The sequence below is a fragment of the Labrus bergylta genome, chromosome 5 (genome assembly GCF_963930695.1).
Source record: "Labrus bergylta chromosome 5, fLabBer1.1, whole genome shotgun sequence".
Lineage (NCBI taxonomy): Eukaryota > Metazoa > Chordata > Actinopteri > Labriformes > Labridae > Labrus > Labrus bergylta.
Window position 1 is genome coordinate 17,526,911 of NC_089199.1, and position 11,977 is coordinate 17,538,887.

Consider the following 11,977-nt stretch of genomic DNA (forward strand, 5'->3'; position numbering starts at 1 on the left):
ACAGAGTAAGCGTCACCACTGAGAAAGAAAAGCATTAATTGTGAATGTAGCAATTGTTAAAGGATTATTCAACCACACACCTTTTAGAGTTAAAAAAAACTGTTTTCTAAAAGAACAGTAGCATAGTTTAAAGGTGCACTATGTAGTTTTGGTAGAGAAATGTGAAAGTTGGAGAAGTGTACAGATTCTGTGGTATATGTTCATAATAACTCTAAACACAAACTGTCCAAAGAGGAAAATTTGGTCCCTGGAACACTGTTTGAAGATAAAATGCTATATGTGAGAAGTTGTGAGAAGCCGCAACAGTGAAACCGTAACTCTCCTGGTAGCTTTTAAGCTCCAAACAATGCTCCAGGGATCCATTTTTTTTCCCTTTGAATAAAGTTTGTGTATTTAGTTCAGAAAATATATGTAATTGCTTCACTTCTCCAACTTTCAAATTTCCCTACCAGATCTACACAGTGCACCTTTAACACAACTAAAACCAGAGACTAAAACCATAGACTGTAAATATTACTAAAACCTTAGCATCCTAATTTTCACAATTTGTGTTCCTGATACAAATAAGTCACACTTTACACACAGGTAAGATGAATGAAAGAAACAAAACTTTAATCATGTTGAGAGCGAATGTTTATACAGATTGGTGTCAGGAGACAGGAAACAGGCTGAGAGGAGACGAAACGAAACCTAACTTCTCCTATAAATTGTTCCTGGCAACACGAACACTGCTCATCTGCGACTGCTGCTGTACACTTGTCAGTGCCAACAAAGCTCATTTCAACGGAGATAACTTTAATTTGGCGTATTTTACTTCATTGACCAAACTTTTTTTCGTTGTTGGATAGAAAACATCAGCATGAACACTCTGAACCAGCAGTATGAGGAGAAGGTGCGTCCCTGCATCGACCTCATTGACTCTCTTCGCTCTCTGGGTGTAGAGAAGGATTTAGCGCTGCCTGCTATCGCCGTGATCGGAGACCAGAGCTCGGGGAAGAGTTCCGTGTTGGAGGCGCTGTCCGGGGTGGCTCTGCCCAGAGGAAGTGGTGAGTATGTTATAGAGAGGTCATAAGCATCACATATAAAGCGTTTATTTGCCTATAGGTAAAGCTCTAATATATGAAACAATATTAGAATTCTGTTTTTGGAAGTAGGCTAGCCTAATCCATTGAATGATGAACATTGAAGGCGAAGGTGCAAGGTGTTTTTCCAAAGTTTCACAGCATCTCAGAATCCCCTCTTGACCATGCAGTGACGACATTCCTTTGGTTGCCATGATTTTTGCCTTTCGTGAGCCTCATTGCAGCTATGAGTCTGATCCATTAGAACTTTGTTTTCTACCTCTGACATTAGAGATAAACTAATTATAAACTCTTTTTAGGACTAATGTTACAATCTTCTAAACACGTGTCGGATATTGGTCAAACAGTTTTTAAAGGGATGTTCTTCAAACATAATGTTTATTTCATTAGGGGAGGAGAGGAGAGGAGAGGAGAGGGGAGGAGGAAAGGAGAGGGGAGGAGGAGAGGAAAGGAGAGGGGAGGAGGAGAGGAGAGGGGAGGAGGAGAGGAGAGGAGAGGAGAGGGGAGGGGAGGGGAGAGGGGAGGAAAGGAGAGGGGAGGAGGAGAGGAGAGGGGAGGAGGAGAGGAGAGGAGAGGGGAGGAGGAAAGGAGAGGAGAGGGGAGGAGGAGAGGGGAGGGGAGGGGAGAGGGGAGGAGGAGAGGGGAGGAGGAAAGGAGAGGAGAGGGGAGGAGGAGAGGGGAGGGGAGGAGGAGAGGAGAGGGGAGGGGAGGGGAGGGGAGGGAGATCTGAGGAGTGATGAGCGAGGATTGCCTACACGAGAGCAGATTTCAGGAAGTCTTTTTACTGACTGCTACCTTGCCGGTTATTATTAATTGGACGCTGTAGTGGATCCGACTTCAATTAAACTTGACAACATCAGCAGAGTTTAATCACCCAAATAGGCACTATACGGAACTTTACATAAGCTATACGTCAGTTTCTAAAGAGTCGCTTTGTGTCAAAGTGGGACCAGAAAAAATGGTTTAATGAGTAGCCTATCAACAACAAAATATTGCAAATAACACTAATAAAATCAATATCGAGTATATCATGCACAAATTATGATTGGAATGATTCGTTTTTTGATTCACCATAAAAAAATCTATTAATATTAGCTCGTAAAACCAAAAGATCAAATGGATCACAAACAACTCCTGTTATTATAATATAGCCTACATATTCTTTTCACAATGTTTTTACCTCTCTTCTATATTATATAGAGAATTATTATCAAAGAGTCCCTCAGTCAGTAAATCATATTGTTTACACATCATTATGGCACTAAAGTTTCACATTTAGCCAATCAATGAGCACCAGGTTAAATAAGTGTCTGGTGATTACTGATCATTATATTATCAAGAAAAAATATTATTAAAGCAGCAGTAAATATAAATGCTAATAAGTAATTGATCATTTAACATAATAAGGCATTGTGTCTGTCTGTATGGTTTATGTCCTACTGGGACAATAACATTTATTTGATTTGATCTTATTACAAATGGATATCGCTTTACTTGACGCTTTGAAGGAAAGACCTCTTGTGTATCTTAAAACATATATCCTTGTTTCCTGCCTCTTTTGCGGAGTTGAGTGAATTGAGTTTGCCAAGAAAACATTGACATTACCGTTGACTTTCATTGTATCCTAGATAGAACATATTTTGAAGATGTAGTTTTGGTTGGTTGATTGATTGGTATTGGTCCTACCTTTAATCAAAATTTGGCTATGAAAAAATATTTGTATTTTTGGCGAGTTAGCGCACTGCTTTTACAGTTTTACTTAGCACACTGGATTTCATTCAGAATATATCCTCTTTGTCTTTTTTCACTCTTTATTTATTCAGGCATTGTAACAAGATGCCCTCTTGAATTGAAGATGAAGCGAAAGAGAGAAGGAGAGGAATGGTTCGGAAAGATAAGCTACCAGAACCATGAAGAAGAAATAGAAGACCCTGCAGATGTGGAGAAAAAAATAAAAGAAGGTGCAGTGTACAGTATTATTAAACCCACAATTAAACCAGAGTACTGTATGATGGTTATACTTTGTGCCCTGCCCTTACAGCTCAGGATGAAATGGCCGGGGTTGGCGTGGGGATCAGTGATGACCTCATCAGTCTGGAAATCGCCTCTCCTGATGTTCCAGACCTGACGCTTATTGATCTGCCTGGCATCGCAAGGGTGGCTGTTAAGGGACAACCGGAGAACATCGGAGACCAGGTGAACTTGTTCAGTGTCCCATAGGAAGCTAACAGTTGTTTTTGATAGATTCTTTGGTAGACATATTCTTCAAGAAGAATAAAATTGACAGTGAGGTCTGTGAATTAACTTGATTGGCCAGGACATAAATCCTAACAACCCATACACAACATCTCAGCAATGGCTGAAGAGCAATTGATATTGCTGTGAAAATCTACAAAGTAAACATGCCTTACATGGCCACTAGTAAGGGTAAATGCTTTTCAGGGATATAAAATTAACATATATGATAAAATATAGACCTGAGGACAACAGTGAGTTCATAGCTGTAAAACGAATAGGGTCATTTATCACAGTGTGAATTTATATTTTCAGATCAAGAGGCTGATCCAGAAGTTTATCAAAAGACAAGAAACCATCAGTTTGGTGGTTGTTCCGTGTAACGTGGACATAGCCACCACAGAGGCCCTGAAAATGGCCCAGGAGGTGGATCCTGATGGAGAGAGGACTCTGGGTAAACAAAGCTGATTTTGTAACAAGAGGAGAAAAATTCGTATGTAGTCTATCCCACTCTTATATAGTTTCCACCGTTGTCCCTCTTAGGTATCTTGACCAAGCCTGATCTGGTGGACAAAGGCACAGAAGAGACGGTGCTGGACATCGTCCACAACGAGGTGATCCACCTCCAGAAGGGCTACATGATCGTCAAGTGCAGGGGGCAGAAGGAGATCACTGACAAGGTGTCTCTTCCTGAAGCGATAGAAAGAGAGAAAGCCTTTTTTGAAGAACATGTGCACTTTCAGTAAGTTTGTGCATTTTAGGTTAACACACATATATATATATGTGTGTATATATATATATATATATATATATATATATTATTATGTTTTTTCTACAGTGCTGTGGTTTACGATTTTTAGCATATGTACTTACTGTAGTGTTATTTTAATGTTACAGAACTCTCTACAATGAAGATCATGCAACTGTTCCTAAACTGGCTGAGAAACTCACACTTGAGTTGGTGCATCATATTGAGGTGATTTACTTTATTTTACAGTTTAAGGGCGTTGGTCGCCTAATGGTTAGTTTGCCTCGTATACAGATGCTCCAGTCCTCAAAGCGGGCGCCCCGGGTTTGAATTCGAACTGTGGCTCCTTTTCCCTGCATGTTATTAGCTCCTCACTCTTTCGCCAGTTTCTGACTCTATCCACTGTCCTGTTGCTTAAATAAAGGCGTCAATTAAAAAATAAATTATAATATAAATCATGATATTTCACATTTGGAGTTAAAATTTTGACACTTGTGTGATTTTCAGAAATCTCTGCCTCGACTTGAAGAGCAGATTGAGGAGAAGCTAGAACAGACCCGTGCAGAGCTGGAGAGATATGGAAATGGGCCCCCATCTGAAGCAGCTGAGAGAATCGTCTTCCTCATCGATGTGAGCTCTGACACGTTGCACAACATTTTCCCTGCCACAAAGGCTATTACTCACACAGTGATGTAGCAACTTGGATATAATGAAATACAAAATGTCACTTTAGATTCTCCTAGGGGAAACACCCAATAACGGTACACTGTTTACAACAAATAAATGTTTAATCATGTACATTAAAAAAAAAATCAACATTTATGGCCAAAAAAAACCCCAACTCACTGACTGGTTACCGAAGGAGGAGGAGCCTGAACGCTACAGGCCAAATGTTGAAGAGGATCACAGCAGTGCTGATGTACAGCACAACAACTCAACCTCAAGTGTCATAGTTCATAGTATACAGCAGTTATGCAAGCAGAAAACAGGTTATTCTTTCACTCCAAAAAGTTAATTAGTCGAGTCTTCTGTTTGTCTTTGGGGTATGATATTGATTAATAAAGAAAAACACTGTCAGCTCTAAATGTAAACTTGAATTATTCAAACCTCCAGGCTTAAACCCGATGTACACTGTACAATTTAAGGCTGATTTAGACCCAATTTTTGAGTCGCACAACTGATTGTGAAGTTAAGCTGAATTTCAGCCTGATTGCGCCTTGTTAGCATTCACAAAGTTCCTGTTTTAAACATACATAAATATTACTATCTATAATTACACCGATTGAAAACCTGCCAACATCACTGCTCACTACCATGTATGAAATATAGTTATTTATATGAAAAAAATAAAACACAGTTTCTGCCTTTTAATGTTTGCTGCAGAAAGTGACGGCGTTTACTCAGGACGCCATCAGTCTGACTACAGGGGAGGAGCTCAAGTGTGGAGACAGACTCAATGTCTTTTCTACGCTCAGAAGAGAGTTTTGGAAGTGGAATGCCCACCTGGACCTTTCAGGACAAAAGTGTGAGTGTCTTATTTAGAACTGGTCTACAGCGGTCAATCAGCAGCAGAACTCTGAAATATGCTTTCATATGTTGCAGTCAACAACAGGATCGAGAAAGAGGTGGAGAACTATGAGGAGATGTACCGAGGAAGAGAACTGCCGGGCTTCATCAACTACAAGACCTTTGAGGTCATGGTCAGGGAGCAGATCAAACAACTGGAGGAGCCTGCTGTCAAGAGACTCAAAGATATAGGAGGTACATCAATGGATTACAGCTGCATGACTATATCATTTGAGCATGTGCAATCATCACATCTCAGGACTTGCAATGCCCAGCAAATGATCTCAAACATGTCAGTGTGCTTATTTTTAGAGGCGTGAAACTGTTCCTGGTTTTCTTTCAGTGAATTGCAAATGAATGCAAATGATGTCACGTTAGGCAGGAGTCACTGCAGCTAGTCCACTGAGTGGCAGAGAGCACATACTGGTGTACAGTATGAAGTAAACAGTTTTCATTCAGTTGAAAAGTACCGTCCTTTTTGGTAAATATTTCTTGACAATGTTCTCAACGTTCCTCTTAAAGATCCTCAGCTGATGTAATATGTTTATAGAAACATTTGGAATTGTAATGTTAATTTAATAAAGGCAGATTTAAGAGCAATGCAATAACAGTAGCACAAAGTATATGGATCATATGAATGAGCGTACATTCATTCAGTTCGTAATAGATAGATCTGCCCCCCTTCATTTTCGCTGTCTGGTATTTTTATTAGATTGTTTTGAGGAAAGCAAAGACCTTAAATGTCAGCAGATTGGTAATACAATAAAAGAACGATGAGGACAAAGCATCTAGGGTCCACAGATTATGTTTTTGTGCTTTAACACAAAATTCTGCAAAGCTCAATTGACACAGCTAGTTTTTAAGCAAAAGATATTATATCGATTAGTCCATATCGACTAGATTTCACAGGCTAAGGGCGCCGTCACACTGGTAATCCGTACCGTGCCGTACTCGAGCACGATTGGTCCCCTGCCACGCCATTCCCCCGCTTGTCGGCACGGCCCGTGGTCACACTGCACCAGGACTAACCGTGCCTAAGCATGATAATCTTTTGTACATAACGTCGTAATACAGCACATGCATGCTTAATGCAATTATGAAGTGTGCTCAGTTTACAAACAGGCGGACTCAAGAAGAAAAACATTTTTAAAAAGGTACACGCAGTCGAGTCCCCATCTGCACATCGTAGAATAACACAGAGAGCTACTTTACTGACTTTGCGGCTTATTTTGAGTCACTTTAATCAGATACAGCCATAAATAAATTAAAAAATAAAAGAGACGCTAGTCGGCGTCCGCACATCGGAGAACAACACAGAGAACAACACAGAGAACATGACAGTTACTTTGTGGCTTATTTTAAGTCGTTTTAGTCAGATACAGCCATGAAACTCTGGATTTCTCCATAATGAAGGCTGTCAGCGTTGTGTACCCGCGTGCTTGTGCTCATGCTCGTGCATTAAGTGTACCGTGCCAAAGCACACCTCTCCGAAGTGTGCCAAAGCCAAGGAAGTGGCTTTGGCCACGGAGAGGTCACACTGGCCAAACTAACTGGACCTTAGGGTTGAAGTGTGGTTTTCCACTTATTCTTCATGGAAAGTATCCAACCAAATAACAGTTCCTTTCTATATTACTGAAATACGTTTGACCGTCCCTTTATTCTTGTGTATTAAATAACAATTTTAATTCACAATTGATTGTGTATTCTCATTATTAGCGGCACCTATTCCCTTTGCTGTTTAATACTGTTGCGTTGTATAGGGGCTATAAAAGGAGTGGATGTTCCACAGAGTGTGAACACACCAGCAGCGCATGTACAGTGTAGTGTTGTGTGAGTAACAATACTAGTGCCATATGACTTTTCAATCTTATTAAACATACATTTGAGCATCATTAGACACAGTTGATTTTAGTTATACAACTGACTATTCCTAAAGTTAATAAGAAGCTGAAAATAAATAAATGACAGCTTTGTTTAAGTTTTATGCTTTACACATTGAAAATCAAACCCCTGTTTTACGTTGCTTTTCCATTTCCTCTAGAGGCTGTTAGGAAGGTGTTCGTACAGCTGGCCATGAGTAGCTTCGCTGGATTTCCTAACCTTGCGAAAACAGCCAAGGTAGTCTGAACTTCATAATCACATAATGTAATTTGAATTCTATTGTTGATTTTGTTGGCTCTAAAAATGTGATTAGCAGTATTTCTTATTTGTTTGTAGACTGACCAGAATCTTTTTCTTAGGCAAAGATCGAAGCCATAAAACAAGGCAAAGAATCCACTGCTGAATCCTTTCTGAGAACCCAGTTCAAGATGGAGCTGCTTGTTTATTCCCAGGACAAGACCTACAGCTGCAGTTTGAGTGACAGTAAGAAAGAGGAGAATGAGGACATTGATGAAATCGCCATACCAAAACACCCCCAACCTTTTGGATATCAAAGTGTTGTGTACCAAACGGATAATCATGCTACACTTCAGGAGCTGATGTTGCACCTAAAATCATATTACAAAGTAAGCTTTAATATAGCAGGACAACTTAGAAACAAAAAATAAAAACAACATTTTTTAAACACTAATCCTTGCTTCTCAAAATGTTGTAATTTTCTTCCTTCAGATTGCGAGCCAGCGTCTGGCAGACCAGATCCCTATGGTGATCCGTTACCAGATGTTGCAGGAGTCTGCTGTCCAGCTGCAGAGGGAGATGCTGCAGGTGCTTCAGGAAAAGAAGAATTTAGAGTTCTTGTTAAAGGAGGACGCCGACATCGGCAGCAAGAGGGCCAGTTTACAGAACCGCCTCAAACGCCTCATGAGGGCCCGTGCATACCTGGTGGAGTTCTAGAAAAGCCTTTTACCTCCTTTTACAGCAGCAAGAATGGTTCATAGGAATTCTAACCTTGGATCCGGTCTCATTTATTTAACCTCAATTCATGCAGATACAAGGTGCTGTTCTCTTGATATGTTCAACTTTATTCAACTAACTTGCTCATGCCCTGAGTCTTACTGTGCACTTGGCCCCCCCTTGTGGTTTCACAGGGAAATTATGTTTTAAAAAAAAACCTGCTTAGAAGCAAAACAAGTTTAAATCCTTGAATATCATGATTTTCATTTACATATTTGGATTTTGTACATTAAAAATTATCAATGCAATTAATTAGCACATGTAGTCTTTCACTCTCAGAAGTTCTGAATTCCAGACTAGTTCGCCACCAATGATTAAGACTTTCTTCTTTCAACCATTAAAGGCAGGGTTGGTAATTTTCTCCAGATACACTCTTCTTTAATAACTTGTTTTTGTAGTAATTTTTTTGAGTGTGACATCTCTTGTGTATTACCAATGTCATTTTAGAGGGTGTTTTATCAGATACCTACGGTAAGTGTATAATCTCAACTTGAGTGACACAAACAGGCATTACATTAATACTACATACACAAACCTAAAAAGTCACCATGTTGGTTAATAAATTTAACGTGCATACGATTTGGGAAGTCAATTTTATTCAAAAACTCATACAAAAAGTAGTCCTACACACATGCACATTTTCTTTTTCTTTTTTAAAGGTTTGATTCATTGTTCTTCAGTCAGTATCTCCACGACTTCATTCATCATTCCCAGCAGGGCTCCCCTGATTGTTGTCGTCATTGTCTGATTTCTCATCATCTGTGACAGACAAAGAAGGTCAGAGAGGTACTTGCAGATTTGCTTGACTTTACAGATTAACCACTTAATATTTGGAATTTCTGGAAGAATGAGCACAACACAAAAATAGCCTTTCAGACCAACGAGCACAACACAGGGACACTCACTATCAAGAGTCTGCTGTAGTTCCTGAATAGTACTGAGTAGCACATGGAACTGCTTCTTTCTCAACTCCATCTACGTAGGAGAAAAAGGAGATTTCAAAATTAGATATCACAAGTGGTTCAAGAAATAACAGATTTGAATCGTAAAGAATAGAATATAGTTTTAGCCTCACCTTTGCATCTACATTTTCCTTGATTTGAGACAGTTGCTGGAGCTCTTTGTCAAGCGCCTCCAATTGTCTGTAGAGGATCAAACAAAATTAAGTACATAATCATAGACAAAACAGGTTAAAAAAAAGGAATACAAATATAATGGAGTGACTTACTTCAGTGTTTCATGTCGGTCCGGGTGTTGCTGGATAACCTTAGCTAAAGCATCATACTCTGAAAGGAAATAATGAAAATGTGAATGTGTGACACTAACCACAAATAATACAACTCTGTATTTATATTGGTAGCATTAAATCTTAACTGATTGATACATTTGGTTTACAACAAGAATGAAAAAATCCCAGCTAAACACTCCAATTCTTTTACCTTCTCTTAAATCTCAAACTGATTTCTCATATTGTTTGGCTTTTGATGCATTGTCTCTCCATCTGTGATCACTCTTTAAATCTCATGGGTATTTTCCTTTGGCTGTTTGTACAATGTGTTGTATACGGTTTGACTTGTAAAAGTACTTGTATGAATTACCATTGAATAAACTTTTCGTGAGCCACAACATTAAATACATCTGATTTTGCTGTTCTGTGTTAAAATTCATGTTTACATTTAAGAAAAACATTAAACCATACTTTTTCAGATTATTTTCAGTAGTGCTTACTCACTATTTTCAAGACTTATCTGAATTAAATTAGTAAATAATTGCAAAGGCAAGTCCCAATAGTTCAATATTATTGATCCTTACCTTGGCGATTCTTTCTTATTCTCTTTGCCCTCTGAATTTCTTTTTTGCATTCGGTTATCTTCTCATGAGCAGACGTGATGTTTTGTTCTGAAATGTCAAGGTTGATTTGAGGTTAGTTTACCACCCTGATACATACTGGGATGGTGACTATAGTGGCCCAGTTCTTCAAGTTAAGAGTGATGTACTGCATAATGAAAGAACATGAACCAAACTGTTGAACACAAGTATTCAAATAGGTTAATGATAAGATGTTAATGTGTGCAGACAGAAACAAAAAGGGGTGTGTGGATGCTAAAGACCAGGGTCATAAAATCCTCATTTCCCACCTATGTCAGTGTAGATCTTCTCATAATTCTCCATTTCCCGAAGGTTCATGTCGTATACCATTAAAGTCTTCCCCATGGAGAATTCACACTGGGCCAGTGTGCCCAACATCCTCTGGTACTGCGTGAACCTGAGAAGAGAGGCGCCTTGTGAATCACTTTAACATTCCTGGTGACAAAGTCCAGGTCTCATGTAACTACTAACGTACCCTTCCTCAGGGGTCCCAGGCGAGTTGCACCATTTAGTGAAACTCTTGAGCAGCAAGTTGATTTTGCGGTCATCTCCAGCCCCGTCTCCGTCAATAAGAAGACGTTTTCGAATAACTTCATCTGAAAGTCGGGAAACAAACAACCTTTCAGATATAGCAGAATGCTAACTGTTAGCTAGCTAACATGGCTGCTCTTCTGTAAACAGGCTGCTTAAAGTGGTAATATTACCGTCTAGGGTGTGTAACTGAGTGTATATAGATCCAACAGTAGCTTCGGCACACATTTATACCAATTTATTTTACAAGTGAGTTGAAATGAATTAGTTGCAAAGTAGCTTACCATCTGTAACAGCTCCCATTTCTATAGGTATTATAACTTTATTGAACCGCCGGAAGTGAACAAAACACGTGACGTACCTCTAAGCACAGACGTCGGTGATTGGCTGAAGAAGCGAGCTGAGTCTGTTTTCAAAGTTGACGTTTTTTTAAAGAGCTTTATTGAACAAAATATTGTGACAACTATGCCAAAATGTGTATTCAAGAAATTATCATAATTAAATAATAATTTGATGTAAGTTTTAGGAAACTTTTTACTTTTTCATAAAATGAGCAAGAAGGCTTGTCACGTGTTTCTTTGTCGTGAAGAATAGAAAGGCATAAATCACAGTTTGAAGAACTTCGTCCCCTTATTTAGTTATGCAATAAACATTTAACTTTAAACGTATGTTATAGATAACAGATGTATCATTATGAGAGTGTTTAGGGACAAGCCTCTCAAGATTAAAGTTGTGAATAGTTACGTTTACCCCCCTCCATTTTCCTTTATTCAGAAAGTTGGCCTTCAAGTAATATACATACAACCTGACAGCTTTCTACTTTTTGTAGAAAGTAAAGTTTTAAGCTATAACAACACTTACATTCCAATGTTATAAGTTCTGATTGAATTTGAAATAAAAAACTGGACTATAATTACAAATGTTCCAATAAAAATAAAGCAAAACGTCTGTGATGTTCATTTGTGTTTCAGCCCCTGCTACACGTCAAAACGTTTTATTTAAAGGAAAAAAAAGGAAAAAAAAAAAGTGAATCAACTAAAGCAGGGGTGGG

General features: G+C 38.9%; 2 protein-coding genes across 2 annotated transcripts; one reads left to right on the plus strand and one right to left on the minus strand.

Moving 5' to 3' along the window:
- The first annotated feature begins 704 nt into the window (after positions 1-704).
- On the plus strand, positions 705-10,159 carry LOC109983396 (interferon-induced GTP-binding protein Mx). Its single transcript, XM_020633097.3, has 12 exons — positions 705-1,046; positions 2,906-3,043; positions 3,124-3,278; positions 3,633-3,771; positions 3,861-4,059; positions 4,215-4,293; positions 4,573-4,695; positions 5,449-5,590; positions 5,668-5,826; positions 7,673-7,749; positions 7,872-8,138; positions 8,242-10,159. Exons 1-12 carry the CDS (start codon positions 860-862, stop codon positions 8,464-8,466), a joined length of 1,890 nt encoding a protein of 629 aa, XP_020488753.2. The 5' UTR covers positions 705-859; the 3' UTR covers positions 8,467-10,159.
- On the minus strand, positions 9,101-11,288 carry thoc7 (THO complex 7). The gene is made up of 8 exons (XM_020633099.3): positions 11,211-11,288; positions 10,871-10,991; positions 10,665-10,792; positions 10,339-10,425; positions 9,755-9,812; positions 9,602-9,668; positions 9,432-9,501; positions 9,101-9,285 (listed from the first exon to the last, which is right to left on the minus strand). The coding sequence occupies exons 1-8, from the start codon at positions 11,227-11,229 to the stop codon at positions 9,224-9,226; spliced, it is 612 nt and encodes a 203-aa protein (XP_020488755.1). The 5' UTR covers positions 11,230-11,288; the 3' UTR covers positions 9,101-9,223.
- Between the last annotated feature and the right edge of the window lie 689 nt (positions 11,289-11,977).